The 20,514-nt window shown below is 37.0% G+C and overlaps 1 protein-coding gene across 3 annotated transcripts in view; it reads left to right on the top strand.

The window, feature by feature from the left end:
• HMGCLL1 (3-hydroxymethyl-3-methylglutaryl-CoA lyase-like 1) overlaps positions 1-16,869 on the top strand; it is a 212,849-nt gene extending 195,980 nt beyond the window's left edge. The window contains exons 5-6 of one of the 3 annotated variants that reach the window (XM_006835730.1): positions 9,395-9,520; positions 16,407-16,869. In XM_006835730.1, the coding sequence (XP_006835793.1) occupies positions 9,395-9,520; positions 16,407-16,508 (228 nt within the window). In that variant the 3' untranslated portion in view covers positions 16,509-16,869. The remainder of the gene's footprint in view (positions 1-9,394; positions 9,521-16,406) is intronic. The other 2 variants (XM_006835729.1, XM_006835728.1) reach the window with 2 other exon arrangements.
• The last annotated feature ends 3,645 nt before the right edge of the window (positions 16,870-20,514 follow it).

Below are 20,514 nucleotides of genomic sequence, written 5' to 3'. Positions count from 1 at the left end.
TCTTATTATACATATTATTACATATTTATCATTTTTATTGGGAGAATAAGGACTTTTAATGTCCCTCCAAAAATAAAACTTGAAATGATACTTTTGCTTTTGTTCGCAAATTGGCATAATCTAAGTATCCAAGCACCATGCATAATTAATACTCCTGGAAGCACATATAAAATGTTAGTACAGAAACTATATGCTGATGACAAAATTGCAGCCGGTCAATGTACTATTTTCCAGGATAAAAAGTAACAGTTTTCCCCAATACCGTAAGTCCAAGCACATATTTGAAGAGCTCAAGTGGATGTACTAACCACACCAGGTTTATCAAGTCCCGACCCACTGGGTTGATAGCTTTAATCTTTGGTTTTGAGTAAAGTAGAAGCCAAGGACACCTTGATCCTTTGAGTTCTGGGTTTGTATTGTCTTGAGGAAACTTTACTTCTCTGACCACTAGAGAATTTCTTCTCCTTTGTTCTTAGTATCCTCTCAGTGATAAACAAAATGTGTAGGCATTTTAATTTGCATTACTAAATTCCATGAGTACAAGGTTTTGACTTTGGCACATAGAATATGTTTAATGGACATTTTAATGGCAAACAAAGAATGTTGTTGTTGTTAAATGTCAGCAAGTCTTTTCCAACCCATTGCGACCCTGTATAGGGTTTCCAAGGAAGAGCTGGTGAGTTTGAACTGCCAAACTTGCCATCCAGTGCTTTAACTCACAGTGCCATACCAAGACTCCCAAAAGAAGAATAAATTTAAATGTATTGATTATATTTAACCATGGTTTCATGTGTTCTATACCATTAGTTAAAGTTTCTTTATTTTAAAAGTAAGAATCATTGATTTCAAAAAAGCTATGTATTTGTGTTTGTGATTTTCTTCAGTTAGCACACAATTGTAAACTCAGCCTCCAACTTGGTAGAATTTGGTGCTACATTGCCACCTTGTGGTTACTCATATAAATATGAACTTCTAAAAGTGCATTCTGTTTACAATATTGTTAAGTACCTTTAAGTCAGTCCTGAATCATAGTGACTGGGTATAGAGTTGTTGTTAAATGCCTTTAAGTCAGTTTGAGCTCAAAGTGAACCTGTGTAGAGTTTCCTAGGAACAGCTGATGGGTTTGAACCACTGTTCTTGCAGCTCAAACTGACCTTGGGGTCCAGTGCTTATTCTACAGTGCCACACCAGGATTCCATTACTGTGTAACACAGGCCTGGGTTTGAGTACTTAGAGACCCACATAAACACATTAGGAATCTGAAAGCAATAATTGTATTTGAAGTGCAAGGATAGGAAGCCTCTTTGTAAAAGTAATCTTTTAACACAGATAATCTCTTATATGATAAACTAAGTAACCCAAGTGTTTTCTTTAAATATATGAGCAACTTATATTAACTGTAATATCATTTGCTATAATGCCATGGTTTCAATGGTGTAGTCCAAACAATTCACTTCATGCATCATTCCTGGTGTGGCACTGTAGGAAAAGCGGTGGTGGTGGTGGTTATGTGCCGTGGAGTCGGTTCCAACTCATAGCAACCCTGTACAGGGTTTCCGAGGCTGTAAATCTTTACGGGAGCAGAAAGCCTCATCTTTCTCTTGTGGAACAGCTGGTAGTTTCGAACTGCTGACCTTAATGTTCGCAGCCCGATTCATAACCACTACACTACTGGACTGCAAACCACAAGGTCAGCAGTTCAAGCCACAAGCCAATCCTCAAAAACACTATACGGCATTATTATAAGTTGGAACTGACTTGATGGCACTTAACAACAACAATCATAAAGAATTAATAATGGGAAGAATTATCCTAGTAAGTTTTTAAGACTTTGTCTGCATCACTTTTAATGGGTTAGGTAAATAGATATTAAATTTATTAAACATATTATTCAATACATGTTTACTACATGTTAAAATTATTTTCTTATAAAATTCTAACTTAGGAACTTCTAGAGTAGTTTGTTTAGAATATATGATTTAATATATTGATAACATTATCCATTGAGTAGGCTTTATTTCTGGGGACAATAAAATTTAATCCAGGAAAGAATTTAGAGGATATTACATTTAAAAAAAAAAAAACCAAACATTAAATAAATACTTTAAAGAACTTTATTAAGCAACAGTAATTTTTTTTCTTTTCTAAAAGACTTTGTTGCTTTCTTTTCTAAAAGACAAGATTCTTAGATTTGCTTATTTAAATATTAAACTCACATTTTCCTCATAGAATTGATTCAAGGTATGTGTGAATAGAGTCTAGTGAAAGAGAATCCCTGTCTAGAGCTACTCAAACTTCCGGTTTAGTGTCCTCGAGTCAGTTCTGACTCATAGTGATCTTGATATAGGGTTTCTGAGGAGCGACTGATGGATTTGAATTGCTGACCTTGCATTTAGCAACCCAGTACGTACCTTACAGCAACACACCAGGAAAAGATCATCTTTCAGCTGTGTTTTTATCTAGATTATGTCTGTCTTGTCCAGATTATGTCTGCATGTTTACTAAATAGTTTTGAACCTTTGTTGTTAAGTGCTGTCGAGTTGATTCTGATTCATAGCGATCCTGTATAGGGTTCCGGTGAACCATAGTTGTTGCAAATCATAGTTGTTGCAAACTTGGATTTATTTATTTTCTTCCTCAGTCATTTGCTATAAATCTACTACACAGTTTATTTCTATTTGAATATATAATTAATATTCATTATGGGGCTCTGGAAAACAAAGACAAACAGAATGAAAATAAAATAAATTACCTAGAATCCTGGTGTAACATTGTAGACGATTAGCACTAGGCTGTTAACAGCAAGGTCTGTGGTTCTGACCAACCAGTAACTTCTTGGAAACCCTATACATAGTAGCTGAGTCAGAACAGACTCGAAGACACTTAATAACCACAACAACCTATAATTACGTAACCCAGTAGTCTCCATTGTTAATATTTTGGTATACATTCCAAGCAATTTGATTTTGTTTGTTTTCTAGATTATGGGATCATAACTACACGTTGTTGTTGTTACTGTTAAGTGCTGAACCTTGTGGTTCATGGTCCAGTGCTGATCCTATAGTGCCACACCAGGAACATTATATGCTATTATAAAATTCTCTAACCCAGATGGCGTTTCTGACTCATAGCGACCCTGTGTAGTGGCTGGTGGGTTTGAACCACATTACGGTTCTAATTATTTACTTCTTGCTGTTGTTGTTGTACCTTCAAGTCTGTTCCAACTCATTGTGGTGGTGGTATCCTGTTGAGTAAGTTCAGACTCATAGCAACCCTGTATAGGGTTTCCAAGAAGCAGCTGATGGGTTTGAATCACCAACCTTGTGGTTCAAACAGACTTTGCTGTCCAGTGCTTATCCTACAGCTCCACTCTAGGACTCCATGAAATATTTCTAGGGGAAAAAATATAATAAGAAATTGCTGGATTAATAGGTAACTGTAATTTAAGATTAATTAGTAATTGTGTGAAGAAGCTCAAAATAACTAGATGCTTAGCATAAAGACAGTCTTGCAAAAGGTTAGACTCCATTTTCTCTGGGTTTATTGCTTATTTTTGAGTTGACTTTTAAAAGTCAGCTAGCCCACTTACCCAAGGAAGCTGGCAGGCACACTCTTCCCATCCTCCCCCTTCCTCTCACAGCATGCTGCCAGGAAGAGCATTCACTGAGGCTGTTCCTCAGAATTTCCATAGAATAAACTGTTAAAGAATGCAAACTTTACAATTAGCAAGATAGCATTTAAGGGTCTTGCCTTTATTTAAGAGTCCTGATGTGGCAGCTTGGATAAGTGCAGATGTGTCAAGGTCACGTTGAACCACAGGTCTGTGTTTCAAACTCACCAGGAGCTACTCGGACACCCACACTGGGTTGCTCCCTGGCATTTAGCAACAACAACAAAGCCATTGTTTTGTGTCTTTTAAGCATTATTTTGTAAATGTCAACCCATCAGAATTTTCTTCTCATAAACTCCTGATTCTCAATATTTAAGCTTTGTTTAAACTCTCTTTAACTGTAGTACTTTGGTGAATCTTTACAAGGAACTGCCTGATTCTGGATTGAGTTCCTTCAATAAACTCTTAACTTATTTTAATTTAAGCTCCAATTTACTCTTTGAGAGTGCTCTCCAGGACAAAACAAATCCAATATATGTTCCTACCAGTTTACTATACTTTCCTGCTTACCTTCAGCTCCAAGGACACTGTTTATTTTTTCTCATTTATATTTATTGAAATAGAATGCTCACACATTATATTATGTGCACACATCATAAGCTCAATGAATTTTCACAAACTAATATTACTGGTAATTAACCCAGTTCAGATATGCAGTGTTTCCAGCACCCTGGGAACTCCCCTTGTGCCCATTTTCATTCACACCTCAATGGATAGCTATTCTAATTTGTAGCAGTATTAATTGATTGTTGTGGTTAAGTGCCTTAGGTTGGCTTCCGACTCATAGTGACCCTATATAGGGTTTCCGAGGAGCAGCTGGTGAGTTTGAACCACTGTCCTTGAGGTTCAAACCAACCCTGCAGTCCAGCGCACTATCCCACAGTGCCACACCAGAACTCCAAATGTATTGATTAGTAAATATTTTTTGACTTTATGTGAAATGGACTCATGGTTTGTACTCTTTCAAGGCTGACTTCTTCCATACAACCTTTTGCTTGAGATATTTATCCATATTGTTGAAGTTGTAGGTTTTTGTTTGTTTTATACTACACTATTTTATTGCCAGCATTTTTATATCAGTCTAAATGCCATAAGGAGTTCTGGTGTGGTGCTGTGGACTAATGCGTCAGACTGCAAAGTTGTTTGAACTGCAGGTCGGTGGTTCAAGCTCACCAGCTGCTTCTTGGAAACCCTATACAGTGTCGCTATGGATCGGCATCAACTCAACGGCACTTAACAACAACAAAATGCCATCAGGGAGTGTAGTAGGTAAATGCTGGACATGGAACCAGAAGGCTGGTGGTTTGAGCACACTAGCCACTCCATGAAAGAAAGATGAAACTTTCTGCTCCCACGAAGATTTCACAGCCTCAGAAAACCTACACAGGATCCATATGAGTCAGTAGTGACTCCACAGCACTTATCAACAACAAATACCATTAAGTGTAAATGCCAAAGTGTAAAATGTCATAGTGTCACTTTTGTCTACATTTATAATCTTTAATGTGAAGTAACATGATCATGTTTTCCTACCTTCAGTGGTTATTTATGGTTGTTTCGTGGTGAAAATGGAGTCCTGAGATACTACTGAACTATTAACCCTAAGATAAGCAGTTCAAGCCCATCAGTGCCTCCTCCATGACACTTCAAAACAACAACAACTGTGAAAATGATTGTTTATCACTTTTGTATTGTGATGCTAGTTACTCTTTTGTGAATAAACCTTTTGCCTTTGGCAATTGAATAGGCCACATTTGTCTTGCATTATACAATAGAAGTGTGACTTGTTTCTTCACTGACTCCCAAATGGTCAATTAAGACTAGAAACTACACTCTTGGCAAGGCAACATGTTTCCCTTCTGGAGCTCCTGTGGTTGTAGGGCCATCATCCTTAGTAGTGATAAAAGAAACATGATACATACATTCCAGATAAAATGTTGACCAGTTGACTATTTGGAGCCCCGGGTATAGAGTTTCTCTAATGTTAAAGCTGGCTTACATAGGATTGACACATACAAAAATATGAGACAAAAAGAACCACTATGCTGAGGTTTCCAAACCTAGTTAGACCAGTGTGCTCTTATAAGAAATACCAATGCCTGGCCCCTTCCCAAGATCCTAATTTAATTGGTCTGGGAAGAGTCCTGAGTGTTAGTATTTTTAACAGGGCCCCAGATGCGTCTAATGGGTAGCCAACATAGAGACGCAGTGCAATTTCTGACTCCTCAGGTGATAAAGTCAGTTTTACCGAATAGCTCTGTTTTAGGCAGTAGGTAGAGATTTGGTGTCATTTCAGAAGCCAAGAAATGAGCCAATGTCTTGATATAAAGACAAATATAGGAAAGACATCCTACTGAGCAATACCAGAAATTTCACTTCTAAAACAATTTCTTATACTTGCTATTTTGATTCATAACAAATATAATCCTAGAAGGGCCAGTATTTAGCAACTGAATATGATTAAGCTTGTAAGATCAAATTTTTGAGAGATTACAGTAATAGAATGTGAGAAATAATTTTTGTGGACGTAGTCCATCTTCCAGAATTCATGAGATTGCTAGGCCTGACAAACAGATTGTTGATTTACATACAGGGAGGGATGTGTAACCTGGCTGCTCTAGGACTAGGAAATATAAATAAGAATACAGCCATTAAAACAATGGGCAAGCCTTTTTTGGCTTCTTTGGGGGGGAGGAAAAATGCGACATGCTATAGAATCCTATAAGGAGCTCTGGTAGCGTAGTGGTTACAAATCGGGCTGCTAACCTTAAGGTCAGCGGTTCAAAACTACCAGCCGCTCCATGGGAGAAAGATGAGGCTTTCTACTCCCGTAAAGATATATACCCTCGGAAACCCTGTACAGGGTCGCTATGGGTCGGAACCGACTCGACGGCACTTAACAACAACAACAATAGAATCCTACTATATGGGGAACTGGAACTGGAGGAGGGGCTTTTGAAGACAAGTATAAAAACACGCCATATGGCGTGTCTGCCTTTGTCTATGGGGCAAAATTGAATAAAGAAAACCTCACTCTCCCTAAAATGAGTACAGATTGGATTACTTGAGCGTTTGTCAGTATAGACAACGTTTCTCACATAGAAGAAGAAATGTTGGGGCCATACTGGGTTAAGGAGTATAATAAGAAATTGAGGTGTATAATCAAACAGTACATATTTTATAAACTTGTCCAAGGTCCTAAAGAATCCTAGGGCTGTTTAGGCTGTAGTTTTCTCTTGTGAGCCCCTTACAAGTCTTGCAAGGGAAAGTTTAAAAGTGTTTCAAAAAGTGCAGTCGCCTGGCATGTCATATAGAAGCCAATTGAAAGAGCTGGAAATATTTGAGCAACAAAATATATAAAGTAATATTGGCTGTAACAAATAAGTGATAGAGGAGATAAATATATGGGGGAGAATAAATTTTTCACAGATAATTTTAAATATTGTGTGGAGAGATCTCAAAAACCTTGTAGAAAAGTATAATGAAAATAGAATTTTTCCACAAACTTTTTGAAGTCCTCTCATTTGTAGATATTCCTTATCTCTTAAGTGTGGTTTATATATCGTGCTTTCCATCCAGAGAGCATGGAAGCATGATAGAGATGGGTGGATAGCACGTGTGTAACTGTTCAGGTGAGAAATAAGACAAATATTGTCTGCCATCATTCATGTTCATAGCATGTACTCTTGATCGATCGATGTGATTAAAATGGCACTTCATCTCTATGATCTTCCTTCCCAAAATGCTTAACTCCAATCTAATCATGAGGAGGAGTTCTGCTATGGTGCTGTAGGATAAGTACTAGCCCACAAGGTCGGTTTGAACTTCAAGATTGGCAGTTTAAAACCACCAGTCCGTTGCTTCTTGGAAACCCAAGGAAATGACTCAATGGCACTTAACCACAACAACAAATCATGAGAAAGGCATCAGCTAAATTGTCACTTTTTATAGCTGTGATTACTGTGCCCCATCTCTGTTTTTCAGCTATTCTATAACTTGTTTTTGTTAGTTGCCATCAACTCGGTACCCACCCATGGCGACCTTATGCACAGCAGAACGAAACACTGCCCGATCCTGGGCCAACCTCACTACTATTGCCATGCTTGAGTACACTGATGCTGCCACTTGGCTAATCCATCTCATTGGGGGTGGGGGTGGGGGGGTCTTCCTCTTTTTCTCTGATCCTCAACCTTACCAAACATGATATTCTATAACTATGATCTCCAAAACCTTTCCCGGAGTCCTGGTGTGGCACTGTGGGTTAATGCGCTGGACAACAATGTCAGTTTGAACTGCAAGGTTGGCAGTTCAAGCTTACCAGCTTCTCCTCGGAAACCCTATACAGCATTGCTGTGAGTTGGAAACTACTCCATGACATATAACAACAACAACAAAAGCCCTTCTCAGACCCCATTGTGTTCATGTCTTTCACAACCTCTCTAGTACACACATCTCCACCATGCCAATAACCCCAAAACCTAGTCATATACTAATTTGTGTATTCCTAGAGACCAGAGCATGAATTCCCTGGAGTCTGAGTATTCCATCTGCCAGATAGTAACCCTGGGCAATCATTTGACTCCTTTGTACTTGAGTTACTTCATTTGTGATTTGAGAATATTAAAAGAGTATCCAAATCATGGATTTTTGTAAATTAATACTCTAACTTACTTAGTATCTAGTACTTACTAAAGATCCAATACAGCCATGTTTTGAAGATAGCATGTTAGGTTCCAGACCACTACAATAAAGTGAGTGTGGCAATAAAGCAAATCACACAAATATTTGGGCTCCCAGTGCATATCAAAATTGTTGTTGTTGTTATTTTTAAGTGCTGATGAGTTGTTTCCAGCTCATTGTAACCCTGTATAGGAGCAGCTGGTGAGCTTGAACAGCACCTCAAAAGTTACGTTTATGCAATACTGCAGTCTATTAAGCATGCAGTAGTTTTATGGAAAAAATTGAAATGTTATGTTACCAAAAAGTAATACAGAAACACCAAGTAAGCACATGCTGTTGGAAAAAAATGGCACTAATAGACTTGCTCCATAAAGGGTTAACACAAATTTTAATTTGTAAAAAGCTTAAGTAAAAAAAAAACAAGTGCAATAAAATGATACAAACCATTGGAGTTAGTTCGATTATTAGTGATAGGGGCATTACTTTTTCATTTTCCCTTTGCAGTTTTGTTTGCTAAGTAATGGCTCAATTAAGAGGGAATGAAGAGAGTGGATTGAGCTCATAGACCCTACTTCAAACTCAGTGACTCCCCAGTCCCCACACCTAACAGTCTTCCGTGACACCTTAAACTTGAATTGCAGTGTTGCAAACCATGTATTTTTAGAATCATCCTAGAGAATTGATTGCGGAATATATAAAACCTGTGAGTGAATTTATTTTGCACTCCACCACCTTGTATAAATTATACTACTATCAATGTGTCATACTATTTTATTCTGATCATTGATTGTTCCAATTTCAATATAATTCCTAAATTACAAGTATTGATTGTCTTTTATGCTAATAGAGTTTCTATTAACATAACAGTCAACAGCTATTTGGGATCTAAAACAAGGATTGTGCTAGCTAGCACCTGGTGGGTAAATATGTTTGAGTAACAGTTTTACATTTTGCTTATTTGCTGTTTGTCACAGGTTAAATTGAAACTCAACAGTTTACATGCCATAAATACACAAGCCTTAGGTGTTTGGGTTTGTTTTCCAGATGGGGATTAACGTGGTGGACTCTGCAGTATCCGGATTAGGTGGTTGCCCTTATGCCAAAGGCGCCTCTGGGAATGTTGCCACTGAGGATTTAATATATATGCTTAACGGCCTGGGGCTCAATACAGTAAGTTACTTTAATGTATTTTAATATCCATAGTTCCTGGTAGCTCAATTTGGAATGCTTTGGAATATTTGGGAAGTGCTTTTTGAGGTCAAAGTTTTACTGCACTTTTGCTAGTTGCTAAAATACACATGGGGCAAATATAATAGAAATTATTGGGAGTCTTTATAAAGTAACTTATTACTATACTCAATTACCAATAATTCTCCTCATTACCTAAATTTTATAGTGCTGCATGACCTCTCAAGTTCTTCTTGAAAGTACATCTGATTTCACGTCTCATACTCAAGTTTATGTCAGTGCTGTTGTGACTTGCATTTTGCAGTTTCGTGTTTTGCATGGGTGTTTAATTTGGAGAAGTCAGATATTGATTTTCTCACAGTGACAACTAGGGCTTCTGGAAGAGAAACAAGGACACTTTGAAATGGTCAGTGGAAGAGATGAACTCACAAATACTTCAGTATGTGAAACATTTCATGGCAAGAAGTAGTCTCTTTACAAGTAGTACCTGAAAAGCTGGGGTCCTGGTAGGGTGGCACTGTAGGGTAAAAACTAGACTGCTAAATGCAAGGTCAGTGGTTCAAACCCACCAGCCACCCCTGGGAAATCCAATACATGGTCATTATGATTCAGAACAGACTTGATGGCAATAAACAACAACAACTAGAAAAGTCATGTGCTCTTTAATGACATCCACCAAAATTAGCACCTTGTCTTCTAACACACTTGTAAGCATAATTTGTTAGTCTATAAAGGTAAATGTAGAAATAAAAGACAAGGAAACTATGCGCAGATGATTGTTGTTGTTAGATGCCTTTTATCAATTCCAACTCATGGGAGTCCTATGTGACAGAGTACAACTACCCCAAAGAGTTTTCTAGACTATAATCTTTGTGGAAGCAGATTACCAGATCTTTCTCTTGTGGATCCAACTGCTAGTCTTTCTGTTATCAGTTAGTGCTTAGCCATTATGCCACCAAGGCATCTTCCACAGATTACTAGACATTCAAAATATTTTTGAGCTATAAACTCATCATTGGATTACAAAATTACAAGTTCCCTTTCTACCTCTCCTGTCTCTACTCTTGTTTCACTCTACTTACATTGATGCTCATGTATCACTTTGTTTATAGTCCGCATTTCTGCACCATTTTATTCCTCACCTTCACTCCTTGCTCATGCTTTTACCGTTGCATGGAATGGCCTGATTCATGATACTGATTTCCTCTGGTAAGTGAAACATCACTATCCTCAAAAAATCTTTCAACATCTTCTTGCCCACCAACCTGTCCCAATTCATCATATACCTCTCGTCAGTGTTCCCAAGCTTGCTTATGTGTCTCTGCCTCTGAACCTATAATGAAGTTGTATAATTATCTTGCTTATATTTCTAGCTCCCCCTGTAGCCAGAGAGCAATTATTATTACAGCTTACAAATATTTGGTGCTTATTGGCTTGTGTGTGCTGTGTGCCATGAAATTGGTTCCAATTCACAGTAATTCTATATGTGACAGTAGAACTGTCCTATAGGGTTGTCTAGGCTAAGATCTTCATGAAGCAGATCACCAGGTCTTTTCTTCCACTGAGAGGATGGTGGAATCTAACTGCATAGAAATGCTCAATAAATGTTTATTGAAAATATGATTTCACTATAAGTAAATACTAAAGCTATTGCCTACCTTCTTTGGTAAGGATAAATACCATTTCATTTGCAGAGTTGTTGTTAGGTACCATCAAGTCAGTTCTAAGTCATATTAACTCTATGTACTACTGCCCAGCATGCCAGGTTGTATCATTTGCATAATGCAGATTGTTACTGAGTCTTCTTCCTATCCTGATACCATGTTCTCCTTCTTATATTCCAATTTCTCAGACTATTTGCTCAGCATATAGATTAATTAAGTATGTTAGAAGAATACAACCTTGCACATAACTTTTCTGATTTTAAACCATTCAGTATCCCCTTTTCCTGATCTAACTGGCTTCTTGTTCTATGTACAAGTTTCTCATGAGCACAGTTAAGTGTTCTGGAATACTTGTTCTTCACAATGTTATGATCCACACAGTGGAATGGCTTTGCAATCAATGAAGCACTTAATAAAGTAAACATCTTTCTGGTATTCTCTGTTTTCAGCCAAAACATCCATCCAGCCACGATGTCTTTAATTCAACACGCTCTTCTGAATCTGACTTAAATTTCTGGCAACTCCCTGTCAGTATACAGCTACAGCCATTTTTTTAATTATCTTAAGCAAAATTGTTATTTACATGAAATAATAATGATATTGTTCAATGATTTCTGCATTCAGTTAGGTCACCTCTCTTTGGAATGGGCCCAAATATGGATCTCTTCCAATTGGTTAACCAGATAGCTGTCTTCCAAATTTCTTGGCATAGACCAGTGGGTGCTTCTAGTGTTGCATCAGTTTGTTGAAATATTTCCATTTGTATTCTGTCATTTCCTGGAGACTTGTTTTTGCCAATGCCTTAGTGCATCTTGGACTTATTCATTCAGTACTGTTGGCTCTTGATCATATGCTAACTTGTGAAATGATTGAACATTGACCATTTCTTTTTGGTACAGTAACTCTATATGTGTTCCTCCCATCGTCTTTTGGTGCTTTCTGCATCTTTCAAAAATTTTACCCATAGAATCCTTCAGAATTTCAAGTTGGGGCTTGAATTTTTTTTTTTTTTTTTTCAGTTAGCGTAGTGGTTACGAATCGGGCTGCGAACCTTAAGGTCAGCGGTTTGAAACTACCAGCTGCTCCGCAGGAGAAAGATCAGGCTTTCTACTCCCGTAAAGATTTACACCCTTGGAAACCCTGTACAGGGTCGCTGTGGGTCGGAACCGACTCGACGGCACTTAACAACAACAACAACAACAACAACAAAGCTTGAGAAATGCTGAACGTGTTCTTTACTTTAGGTTTTCCTACACCAGGTCTTTGCACATTTCATTGTAGTATCACACTTCATTTTCTTAAGCTGCCCTTTGAAATTTTCTGTTTAGCTCTAGTACTTCATTTCTTCTGTTTGCTTTTTCTCCTCTGTTCAACAGCAATTTTCAGAGTCTCTTCTGATACGCATGTTTGCCTTTTCTGTCTTTTTAATGATCTTTTACTTTCCACAACTCTTCTGGCTTCAGTCATCAAATTTGTTCTTGACGTGGTCTCTAAACTCAAATGGGAGATATTATTCAAGGTCATAGTTTGGTTCTTATGGACTTGTTTTACTTTTCTTCAGCTTCAGTGAGAATTTGCATATGAGCAATTGATGGTCTGTTCCACAGTCAACCTTTGGCTTTGTTTTGACTGATGGTGTCAAGTTTCTCCATTGTTCCTTCCCACAGATGTAGTGAAAGCAATTCCTGTGTATTCCATCTGGTAAAGTTCATATATATGTTGTTGAGAAAAGGTATTTGCAATGAAAAGGACATTAGTGCTGCAAAATTTGTATTGCCAAGTCCCTATTTTCCAACTACTGATACTTCCCCTTTGTTTCAAACTTCCACATTCTCGTCACTAATAATTATCAATGCACATTGATTGCCTCTTTAATGCATTTCAGGCTAAAGATGTTGCAGATTTCTTGTTTCATCATCAATGGCTTTAGTGATTTGTGCATAAATTTGAATAATAGCAGTATCAAATGGTCTTCTATGTAGGTGTATGGATATTAGCCTATCACAGGCAGCAGTGTATGTCAAGGTAGATCTTGAAGTGGTCTTTTTGACAATGAATGTGACAGCATTCCTCGTCAATGTGTCATTTCTCGCATACTGAAACATAAAATTATCCAGTTCAAAATGGTCAATACTTGTCCATTTCAACTCACTAATGCTTAGGATATTTATCTTTATGCATTCTATTTCATTTTTTCTGACTTCCAGTTTTCTTACATTTCATATTGCAATTATTAAAGAGTGTTTGCAACTTTCTTCTCATTTTGAGTTGTGCCCCATCAGTCAATGAAGATCCTGAAAGCTTTGCTCTACTCATGCCATTAATTCTACTTTGAGGAAGCAACTCTCCCCGAGTTGTATTTTGAGTGCCTTCCAACCTGAAGGTCTCATCTTCCGGCATTGCATCAGACAGTGTTCTCCTATTTATAAAGTTTCAGTGTCTAGCCATCAGAAGTTATCCACCTCTCATTGTGCCTAGTCTGTCTTAGTCTAGAAGCTTTGCTGAAACCTGTCCACCCTGGGAGGCTCTGCTGGTATTTAAAATATCAATGGCATAGTTTCCAGCATCACAGCAACACAAAAGCCACCACAGTACAATAAGCTGACAGATAAATTGTGGATTTTCAGAGTAGCTTAATTATTTTAGAAGTGCATGGCCATTACAAAATCTGAAGAGATACAGATTCTTTCTTGAAGATTTAGATAATTGAACTGAATTCAATTGACCTAACCAAACCCAATCTATTTTTATTGAGTCAATTCTGACTTACAGCAACTATAAATCTTTATGGAAGCAGACACAAGAATTTTTCTCTTGTGGAGTCGTTGGTGGCTTTGAACCTCCGAGCTCGTGGTAAGCAGTCCAATCCTTATCCCGCTGACAGCTGATACTTAATATCTGCCAGACTGCATTCTAGAACTTGGTCTATAACTTATTAAGGCATAGCTCCTTTCCTAAGAATTTCATAATTCAAGGAGGTTTTGTTACACTGAATTGTAGCCACCACTCAGCTGCTTACCCCTAACCCAAGGTGTTCCATTACTAACAGTCACTCCCAAGACTTTTAAATATTTTAGTTTTCCCCTTCCTTTCTATGCATACTATGACTGCTTAAGCACAAGCCTTGTCTCTTTCCTAGGCATTCAGCCTCCACAGTGGTCTGTCATCCCCCAGATTGCTACTGGAAGGTTTCTAATGTAATGAGTATCTGAATATGTCACACTTGAGTACCTAGCAGTGAATTCTCATTTCCTGAAATCTAAGTTGTGCCTTATCACATACTCTGGTCTATTTATCCTTTCTAGGTTATTTCTGTCTATCATTTCCTATATGTATTATGGTATTTCTCACATGTCTTCTGCTGCTCTTCTCGCTACCTGCAGTGTCTCTTCCATTTTCCTCTAAATGACTCATACTCTCCATGTAAGACTTAGGATTCTTCCTGGCATCCTTCTCTGACACATTCCTCTTCACTGTCTTTTTCTCCCTGCACCTCTGACCTTATGATCACCTAGACATATCTCTACAGCACAAGCTTTTATATTTATGGGTTCATGTTGTCTGCTAGACCATAAATCCCCTATGAAGAAGCATATTTTACTTGAGCTTCTAAAAATCTCAAAATCCATCATAGAACAGGAGACATATTTAAGCAGCAGATAAATGACTTCAGAATACAATATGATAAAAGTTCCAACAGCTAAAGAAAAAAAAAAAAGAATACAGTATGATTTCATATTATTATTATTTAAATAAAATGTTAGAAAAGGACACAAACTAAATTCTTCTTTTATATGATTTTCACAAAATCTGCATAATTATTTTCAATGGAATTCTTGGAAGACGAAGAAAAACACTGGAAACTAAAATTCTCCTATGATGCCTTGCTAGGGGCTAATTCATAATTGAAAGACACATGTAGCTAATTATTTACAAAATTTAAATATCATTGGAGTAAAAATGCTTAAGTCAAATGCACATAACAAATATTCCATATGAGACCATTTCAGTGACAAAACTAAACTCATAAACAAAAGCTAATGTCATGAGGACATGTTATAATGAAATCAAATAATGAAAATGATTCACAAGTATTATAAAAAAAAAAACTTTTCTAGGTCATTTTTAAAGAGAGAGAAGTTAGTAACAAAGAAGACGGTTCTGTAAAAGTCTCTAGAGAAAATAAATTGGCTGTATTTAAGCATATGGAATTTCTAAAATTATAGTTATTGTTATGTGTATTTCTTTAAAAAGAAAAAAGACAGATTTTATAAAGATTAAAAACTATCCCTTAATAGCAAAGATAACAGAGTCTGTTCATTTTAAACCCACAATGATTCTGGCCTATGTCGAGGTAGGATATAGAAGGTTATAAAATGCAACATGGGGCAAATCTCTGCTTAAGCCACTTTATGTTCTCCCTCTACCAGTGACAGCAGAGGTGCTGGATGGGGCCTTATGGTGACCTTCCATTACAGCAAGTTCCACCAAGACGGAGATATGAGTGAGGCACATAGCCTGAACTTGGCCTTCATATCCAACTTCAGACCTGTCATCCATGGATTTACCTAAGCCTTTGTTGATCCTATTTATGCTTTCAGATGGTACAACCACTCAGGCAAACGTGTTCCAGATGTGTACTAAATACTACTTTATTTTATTTGACCTACAACTACCTCCTTCAATATTACATCAAGAATGGTATTTCTTGAAAACACATAGGTATTCACATTTTGAGCATTCTTCATGGCTTTGTTCAGTAAAGTGTTTTTTATTGTGTTTGCTTTTTTTTCTAAGCTAGTTCTTATCTATGCATTCCTATAAATTATTATCTTGTTAATTTTCCTTCACTGATGTTTTGTTCATTGTTTCTAGTTCATTGTCCTTCTTAGGGTTTAGGTAAGAGCCTGATTGAAACAGGCAGTTTGTGATCTGAAGGTTGGCATTTGAACCAGCCTGAGTTATACTGAATTATTTAGGTGTAGCTCTCCTATAGTTAATACAAAGGAATGATTTAAGATCTATTTTAATTAAGCAGAAAAATGTAATAAGTGGCCACATGATTCATGAAAATAAATGATGTACAAAAGTCTGTTATAAAAAGCATTTTATTTGTAACTACTAATACAATTAAAAATAATCTGTTTTGTCTTCTCTCTCCCTAACTTCCCTTTCTTCCTGATGTCCCTTTTTTCCCTCACTAGGGAGTGAATCTTTACAAGGTGATGCAAGCTGGTGACTTTATTTGCAAAGCTGTGAATAAAACCACAAATTCAAAAGTAGCACAAGCCTCCTTCAATGCTTGACTTGAATGAATTTGCAACTTAAAGCTGAGAAGATCCATTTGAAGTACATATATTCATCTGAAAGTCATTACTGTCAACTTGTTCTGAAATGTGAAGTAATAGACAAGAGTGGGGGGAAAAGGAATACTTTTTTTAAAGGGTAGAGCTGGATAGATTATGAAGTCAGAGGAAAGAAAAACCAGTCATCAAGTAAATTGCAAGCTGAGGATACATAATAAAACTTATAGACATGCTTTTGAATTTGGAAAAAAAAAAAGTCTACTTTTTTGCTGTTATAGAAATAACGTTTTAATTTAGTAGACGTGAAAATTGACTTCAGATTTCCCTAAGTATCAAATTTCATGTTAATACTTAATCAAGCTGGTTTAGTACAGTGTACATATTGTCAGTAGTTTATGAACTCCTCTGCATAGTGTGCAAAGTGTGTGGCCTGAATATTATGCATTATGCCTTGGATCTCAACTTTCCATTTGCCAAGTCAGTTAAGTTATGGACCAAGAGCCAAATCTCCATCTGACCTTACATAATTTTTAGCAATAGAACTTTTATATTTCTAGTATGGCTAACATCTGTTAACTATTTCTATGACTTTATCTTGTTCCAAGAGGCTGTGGTCAATGGCAATATGCCATATCCTAGAAACATATTACAGCCTCCTGTGTTTGTTACAGGCATCCAGTTTACCATACTTTCCCTTTCATCAGTTGAATTAAAAACCGATATATATATATATATATATGTATATATATATGGTGTATTTTGCATCCTGATATCTAAATTGCAGTAATGAGTATAGTTGATATATGTGCCATAATGCATTTGTATACTTTTCAGATCACTCCCAAGTTGCCTAAGGAAATATCGTTGTGATCCTAGAAATATTTAAGATCGTTTTAACTAATGAAATAAGGTATTTTCCATGGATTCCATGTACTTTGATTAAATTATTCCATATTTTTGGTTGTGTTTTTCCTATTTTGAAAGTCAAAGTGTCTGAAATTGTATCTGTTGTACTGGAAAGCACTGCCAGAAATAACAAAAATTAATAAAAAGAGGTTGAGAAGAGGAGCAAGACGACTGTGTTAAGAAAAACATTTTTGTAACCTATGTAAATCATTTAGGGACAATGAAATCCAGTTCTATTATTTATATAGAGTTCAACAATACTGGGTGATTTCATCTTTGAATAAATTTGTATATAACCTGAAATATGAAAGTGAGCATTGTAGACTTTCTATTAGATATTCATCAATCCCACTGAAAGGACCTCTGGTAGCGTAGTGGTTACGAATCGGGCTGCGAACCACAAAGTCAGCAGTTCGAAACTACAATCTGTTCTGCAGGAGAAAGATGAGGCATTCTCCTCCCATAAAGATTTACAGCCTCGAAAACCCTGTACAGGGTCGCTATGAGTTGGAACCGACTCCACGGCATACAGCCACCATCACCAATCCCACTGAAGTAAAAAAAAGAAATTTAAAAAATACGAGAATTGCTGACTGAAACAAAGTTAAGTTTCAAGATAGACAGTAGGAGAATTGTTGCAAAGGGAAGCATAATAGGAATTGACAAAACCAAACTAAGTTCCCATGGAGACCACCTTATCTGATTGCGAAGCAGTAGCTGTGACATCATGCTTGTCTTCAGCATACTGAGTAAACCCTTTACATCCAGGATTAGTGTGGGGAGATGGGCAGTGCCAGGAACAGTTATGGATCTGCCTTGGACACTTCTTCCTTAGATAGAAGCCATGTGGAGATCATCTTTGAACCAAGGAACCCCCTGTCGTGAGAAGGTGAAACAAGGATTTTGCCTACAGTGGAGAAAGCATACTCTGATTTGGACTTCTAGCCTTCTGAAGAGTGAGAAAAGAACTTTCTTTAAAGCCACTCGCTTGTGATATTTCTCTTATAGCAGCAATGCATGACTAAAACAGCATCTGATGATGAAAACTGTTTGGACAAAAACCTAAGGGGAAAAGGTTTTCAAATAAAGACCATGGATGCTTCAGAAATGAAAGCAAGTCAGAAACCCCAGTTGCAGCCAAATACACACTTACATGGCATTCAGGACAGTCTACCTATTCATTTGCAAAAATAATGTGATCCCATCCAATTATGTTTACACAGGCAATTTGCATTTTAGGTATCTAATGTCTTTCCTTCACTCAGCATGGTCTTACACCCTCTGCTAGGTTGAAGAAAGCTGCTTTTTTGGTTTCAAAAAGAAAGTCACATAATCACATAAAGATGCCTAAATTCCACAGGTAGAATCCATCCAAAGCTATATTTCAAACAACCAGGAAACCTTGGAATCATTTCAGGACCCACCCAAACAACCCATGCATACTATATAGGTGCCAGACTGAGCCTTGGCAAAAGGGTTTGGAATGGCAAAGCAATTATGATTTTTATGCAAGTCAAAATAGTGTTCCATAACACCTCACTTAAGGGAAATATCCTTCCCATGTTCTAGAATATGGAATATATTCAGTACATGTATCTACTGCTGACCTATTGTAGCCTAGGACTTTAATCATTCTCTGAAACCCAGAAAAGTTATAAGTTTTAGATTCATGAAGTTTTCAAAGCAAATAAATGGTTGCTAACTATGACTTTTTGGAGAAATCCTGAATGTCCTTTATGTGTTATTTGTAACAATTAATTCCCACTAGTTTGGAGTTCTGGTGGTGTAAGATAAGCATTGAACTGCTAGCCACAAGGTCAGCGGTTCAAACACAGAAGCGGCTTCTCAGAAATCCTCTACAGAGTTGCTTAGAGTTGGAGTTGACTCAATGGCACTTAACAACCAGTTGTACTTATACAGTTATTCATCTCCATAAATGTACATCTATAGTCTGTGCCTCTGAAATTATTAGCTCCATTTATGAGTCAGAGAATTAGCTATGAAGAAAATGCACTCAATAGATAAGCTACAAACAGCATCCCTATCAAAATTGTAAAGCAGAGATAAAACTTAAATCTGGGAACCAGACAGGGGTCTGATTAAAGTAATAGCATAGCAAGTGAAGAATTGTTGGGAATATAGCCACAGTGGTCAAAACAACCTGATACTGTTATAATGAAAGCTACATAGATCAATGGAACAGAATTGAGAACCCAGATGTAAAGCTATAACATACAGTCAGCTGATCTTTGACAAAGGACCAAAAGACATTAAATGGGGAAGAGATAGTCTCTTCAATAAAAGGTGCTGGTAAAACTGGAAATCAATTTGCAAAACAAATGAAGCAAGACCCATATCTCACATCATATACAAAAACAAACTCAACGTGGATTAAAGACTTAATCATCAATGAAAATGTAGGGACAAACTTAGAGGCTCTAATACTTGGCATGAATACACTGTCAAACATAACTAAAAGCATGCAAACACTAGAAGGCAAAATAGAAGACTGGAACCTACTAGAAATTAGCCACTTAAGTGCATCAAAAGGATTTGGCCAAAAGAATAAAAAGAGGCTCCAAAACCTGAGAAACAATTTTTTTTTGCAATGACATGTTAGACATGGGACTAATCTCCAAAATTTATAGAAAAGTAGCAGATGATACAACATTGCTTGCTGAAAGTGAAGAGGACTTAAAATATTTACTGATAAAGATCAAAGAACACAGCCTTCTGTATAGATTGCATCTCAATATAAAGAAAACAAAAATCCTCACCACTGGACCAATAAATAACATTCTTACCAAGGAAGAAAAGATTGAAGTTGGAAAGGACTTCATTCTTCGTGGATCAACTATCAACAGTCACGGAAGCAGCAGCCAAGAAATCAAACAACATATTACATTGGGCAATTCTGCAGCACAAGACCTTTTTAAAGTGTTGAAGAGCAAAGATGTCAGCTTGAGGACTAAGGTGCACCTGACCCAAGCCATGTATTTTCAGTAACCCCATATGCTTGTGAAAGCTAGACAGTGAATAAGGAAGACTATAGAAGAACTGATGCTTTTAAGTTATGGTGTTGGAGGAGAATATTGAAAGT

The sequence above is a fragment of the Chrysochloris asiatica genome, unplaced genomic scaffold (genome assembly GCF_000296735.1).
Source record: "Chrysochloris asiatica unplaced genomic scaffold, ChrAsi1.0 scaffold00019, whole genome shotgun sequence".
In the NCBI taxonomy this organism is placed as follows: Eukaryota; Metazoa; Chordata; class Mammalia; order Afrosoricida; family Chrysochloridae; genus Chrysochloris; species Chrysochloris asiatica.
Note: the sequence above shows the minus strand (reverse complement) of the source record. Positions and strands in the feature narration are given on the sequence as shown.